The sequence below is a fragment of the Triplophysa rosa genome, linkage group LG12 (genome assembly GCF_024868665.1).
Source record: "Triplophysa rosa linkage group LG12, Trosa_1v2, whole genome shotgun sequence".
NCBI classification, from domain to species: domain Eukaryota; kingdom Metazoa; phylum Chordata; class Actinopteri; order Cypriniformes; family Nemacheilidae; genus Triplophysa; species Triplophysa rosa.
The window spans coordinates 18,732,049-18,737,124 of record NC_079901.1 but is presented as its reverse complement, the minus strand read 5'-3'; the positions used below and the strand labels follow the sequence as shown (position 1 = coordinate 18,737,124).

The 5,076-nt window shown below is 34.1% G+C and overlaps 1 protein-coding gene across 1 annotated transcript; it reads left to right on the top strand.

Annotated features, from left to right (window-relative positions):
* Positions 1 to 737: 737 nt before the first annotated feature.
* On the top strand, positions 738 to 4,466 carry alx1 (ALX homeobox 1). The gene is made up of 4 exons (XM_057348549.1): positions 738 to 1,067; positions 1,704 to 1,996; positions 2,412 to 2,540; positions 3,660 to 4,466. Exons 1-4 carry the CDS (start codon positions 866 to 868, stop codon positions 3,996 to 3,998), a joined length of 963 nt encoding a protein of 320 aa, XP_057204532.1. The 5' UTR covers positions 738 to 865; the 3' UTR covers positions 3,999 to 4,466.
* Positions 4,467 to 5,076: the final 610 nt, after the last annotated feature.

Below are 5,076 nucleotides of genomic sequence, written 5' to 3'. Positions count from 1 at the left end.
TTCATTTGATCTTTATCGTTTTTTGTGTGGAGATAAAGTTATCATATTTATTTTAGAACGTTTAGATTCAAACTTCGATTTATGTAAGATATGTGTAAATTTAATATTTTGGTAATTATATTTTTAGCATCGCGTCATCAACAAACAAACAAACAAGAAGTTAAACAATATGTACAATTAAAAAACCTTCGGAAGATTTATAAGGGGTTATTTTCCAAATTAAGTGCAAATGCTCCATAATAAGAACATTTTAATAGCCTGCTAACTGTACAAAGGCAATTTGTTAGTAACAATAATTTTAGAATATTACATTTGTTTTGTTAGATTTTTTAAAGTTATTTTGATTTATCTACTTTGATTTATAAAGATTTATCTCTTGTTATTCTAACTTTGGAAAGCAGGAAAATGTTTCACTTTTGCTAAAGCATACAAAGATGGATTAGGCTTTCTTTTTAAACATTTACCAATTTATAATGTTGTTGTTATATTATATTTAAATGGTTTAACACTTTCACAATCACACAAAAATCACTTTAATCTAACTAATCACATCTTATTATCCAAATACATTGAAAGCGCGAAAGCAAATGTAATTGCTTTATTTCGGGTCATTGCAGAGTTTCATCAATGTTTTTTATTGTGAAAGTTCGCGTGGGTGGAGTTTATCCTTCTCCATATTCAGAAGTGGGGTGGTTGCTTAAAGCTCCCTCTTTATGCAGTATAAAGAGTGGCCCTCGGTCTCTTTAATACAAGACAAATTAACGGATTGTGAAAATAATTGGCTGCATCGCTTTCATTTTGACATCGCTGAAACATTAATGTTGTCCTTTGTTGCGCTTTATGCTTGACACGAGGCCAGAGGACCATGATGGAATACTTGAGCGACAAGTTTGCATTGAAAAGTCAAGCGATTAAAGGAAGTGATTTCTACATGGACCAAGTCATGGAGACTTTAGACAATGTGCAGTACTACAACAAGACATCACCTAAATGCGTTCAGGCCTTCTCAATGCAGAACAACGATCACACCACGATGGACAGGTCCTCTCCATGTGACAACCAAAACAGTAAGTTTGGCCGTTTTGAAAATAAATAAATTGTAACATACAGAAAAAAAATAAACAGACAGTTATCAAACAAATAGCTAAACGCATTAAAGTATAAGCGCATGCTCAGGTTTTTAACGAACAAAAAAGTTATTGAAAAATTAAACCTTTAGAAACGTTTAGAATTTCGTTTCTCAGTTTTGCTTTTTCTAATAAACAAGTCGATGAATGAGTTTTATTATTTGTTAAGCTTAATCAAAGTTGATAAGTTACGTGTAGTAGAGCATTATAGTTGCTGAAAAGTTTTTTGTATTTTTGCGAACGATAGTGCTTGCGTATTTCGATGGTAAAGACACTTATTTGCCATTTAATTGATCATTATAACATTCACCCATAGCGAAAACATACATTTTGTAATACAAAAAATTGCTCAAAAAATTCACAAGCATTATATTATAGTTGACAGATCATAAGTTTAGGCACATTAAATGATGAGCATGTAAATACATGAATGTCAAAGGTTTTTTACTAAACTGAATGTTGTAGAGCTAACATTTGTTCGTTTTGATCAAAAGTTATTGATCAAAGTTATGATAAAATGATACAATTACAAATATTACAAATTGTCACTGTAATAATACTTAACTATCACTATAGACGTGAATTACTGCGCTCCCAAAACCGAGGACAACAATCTTCACCCGATGGAGAACTGCTGCAACATCAGAGCCTCACCGGCCACAACCGGACCAGAGAAAAATGATTTGGACGACATCGGTGAAAAATGCGACAGTAACGTGTCGAGCAGCAAAAAGAGACGCCATCGCACCACCTTTACTAGTGCTCAACTAGAGGAACTCGAGAAAGTCTTCCAGAAAACTCATTATCCAGATGTGTATGTGAGAGAACAGCTGGCCATGAGAACAGAACTCACGGAGGCTCGAGTGCAGGTAGGCCAAACTGAAACTACATTTATTTTTGTAAATATAACGTGTGCTGAATTAAAGTTATATTGGAAAAAGTGCCTTTTAATAAACCTTAGTTTTTACTCGAGTCTCTTTTCATAGGCTATACAGTTTATTAGAGAATATAGGCTAACAGATTACTTAGTAGGCTACTTGATATTTTAATTTAGATAAATAAATCTGTCACGAAAATTCATGTGTTTTTGTAGGATTTGTCACAATTAACGCAATTTGACAACCCTGTAATTATTGCTTCGCATGTATTACATCAATTGCAACACTGACAGGTAAAAAAAGGCCTGACTACTTCGGCAAACATAAATTATCCGAGTAATTTAAAGTTTTAATTCTGTAAATTAAAAGAAATAAAGAAATTATTCAACGTTATGTTTCTTTTCAGGTGTGGTTTCAAAACAGAAGAGCTAAGTGGAGGAAAAGAGAAAGATATGGACAGATCCAGCAAGCTAAAAGCCATTTCGCAGCGACTTATGATATATCAATGCTTCCCCGGACAGATAGCTACTCACAGGTAAACCTCTCTATTTACATCATTTCGGCCACATAGACTTAGCCTACTGGCTTTTATTATTTTAAAAATAGCTTCCAAATTCCCAGTGCTATCTTGGGATATTATTTTAATATAATATATATCTTTAAAAAATGCTTTAGTTGTTCTTTGTTCACACAATGCCAAATGCATAACGTTTCAGCCATCAATCATTATTATTGCGCGGATATTTTTATGTGCTGAATGAGCATATTTAATACTATAAATTCATTTTTATGAGACATTTTAAAGGATCATTTGAAGTAGGCCTAGTTTGGAAATGCAATTACATGACTACAAGAAGTCACATTTTTTGCGCAACTTTCAGCAAACAAAATGCGCATCAATTCAAACGCGGGTCTTGGTAGCTGTAAGGCATTTTGACTGCTGTGGTCACCCAGTCAAGCCGCAAAAGTAGTCTCATAAAGTCACGGTAACTGACAAAAGTTGTTGCGAGAGTGGAGATGAAGATTAAGATGACACGGTGGACCTCAATTTCCTTTACCCGAGAGTAGATTCCACAGGGCTTGTATTTTTCACTCATGCGTTTTTCATAATCACATAAAACATATCGGCCTTAATATGAGATTATGGCAGTCCCTTATTTCACTGAGCATGCTAAAGAGAGAAGGAGGGTGTGAAGGCTGTGGTGATGCTATGTTGAGGATTTTTGTGGTGAACATAAATGCATTTTTGTGGGCTACAGGGTTTGCTTTAAAAGCCTCATCTGGATTTATTTAAAGTCTGGAGATAAATGTCACTTTATTTCAATTTAGACTGAGGTCATATCTGATATGATGTCACCGGTTTATCAGAAAATACTTTTCCCAGGCAGACTAAAATGTCTAGGTTTGTGTTTTAAAATTGAATTTGTATATATACTATATGTCTTGTGTTTATGCGCTATAATTTTCCAAAACACTTTGATGACTTGTTTCCATTGTGAATCTTTCTTTTACTGTTTTTCCTTCTAGACATACAGCAATATCACTGTTTACATCTCATTAGCATATACAAGTGAAAAAGGCTTATTTGGTGTATTTGATGTATAGAGACAGACTGTTTAATTTGACATTATCACACCTTTTCATAACCACACAGATTCCCAACAACTTGTGGACGGGCCCTGCTCCAGGCAGCTCTGTAGTGTCTTCCTGCATGATCCCACGAGGGTCCCCTCCCTGTGTGACATCACCGTACCCCCACTCACCGCTAGCCAGTGAACACGGTTACGTGGGATTCCCCAATCACCAGCAAAATCAGTTTGGAGTTAATCATGTATCTCTCAACAACTTCTTTGCGGATTCGATTCTGGCTCCTTCAACAAACAGTCATGCCACGTTTGAGAGCAAACCTGAGTTTGAACGCCGATCCTCCAGCATCGCTGTACTGCGGATGAAGGCTAAGGAACATGCAGCCAACATATCTTGGGCGATGTGAGCTCTGAACTTATTCTAAAAGTGCTGACCTGAATAGTTGTCTTCCTAATAACAGCCATATATGTGCACCGGAATTCCCAAAAAAGACTTTCACTTTTAAGAGAGAAGATTTATGGCTGCCCCAGCAACAAACAAAGCATATTGATGGGTTAAATAATGATAGTTTTACTTTTCATAAGAAAGATATCAGCAGTAATATAGTTACAAAGGTATTTGTAGTGCTCATTAAATCTGGGAAAGTTTAGATTTAAAAAACTGTTTTGATTTGAAAATGAATTAAACAGCAATTTTATATTTTTTTCTTAGGGGCTCTTGTTGTGAATATGAGGACGAAGACCTCAATAGTATTGTGCTCTCATAACTTACAGAGATATTGTGACCGACATACTAACACTATGTCTGTGTGCTTTGAAGCAAAGCTGTATAATGCTCTTGAGCTGTCGGTAGTCTGCACTATACCACATGCGGATGATAATTTATGGTAATAAAAGTTCATTCAAAATTGCCAAAAGTTGTTATTTTTTATTCCTTGGACACCATTCCACTTATTTTAATGCACACTGCATCCAATAAGATCTCTATAGAAATAGTTATTGAACATATTTCAAAAAGAAATTAAATACAATGATTCCAAAATGTCCAAAATGACTCATCAACATAACAAATAAGCTTGTTGAGGACTGATCCACTTTTCTTTGTTATTTATGTTATGATAATAACATAAATATTATTTTATTTATTATTTCTCCCAAATTATCTGATGTAATCATCTGTTTACGACTTTGCAAATAAACAATCATATTGAAAATTAATGTTTTTTTTATATAAAAATCTGATTATATGATGACTTTAAACAAATTGGTGACAGTGGTTTTTCTTGACACACACAATGCCTTTCTGCATAAACAATAAAATAAAATAAAAAAATCTTTTTTTAATGATTTGCACTTCATTTAATTATTATTTACTTTTTATCTAGATCATTTTCATCACTTGTTTAAAGAGTATGCATAGAGTAAGTTTATAACCCAGACCTTGTCCTGAACATTGGGGGAGTTTCCAGATAGCGACAACAAGGT

Excerpts from the sequence above, each read along its gene's own strand:
- alx1 (XM_057348549.1), top strand. The coding sequence starts at position 866 with ATGATGGAATACTTGAGCGACAAGTTTGCATTGAAAAGTCAAGCGATT. Across the intron at positions 1,997-2,411 it reads TCACGGAGGCTCGAGTGCAG|GTGTGGTTTCAAAACAGAAG; the intron begins GTAGGCCAAACT and ends GTTTCTTTTCAG. Across the intron at positions 2,541-3,659 it reads GGACAGATAGCTACTCACAG|ATTCCCAACAACTTGTGGAC; the intron begins GTAAACCTCTCT and ends ATAACCACACAG.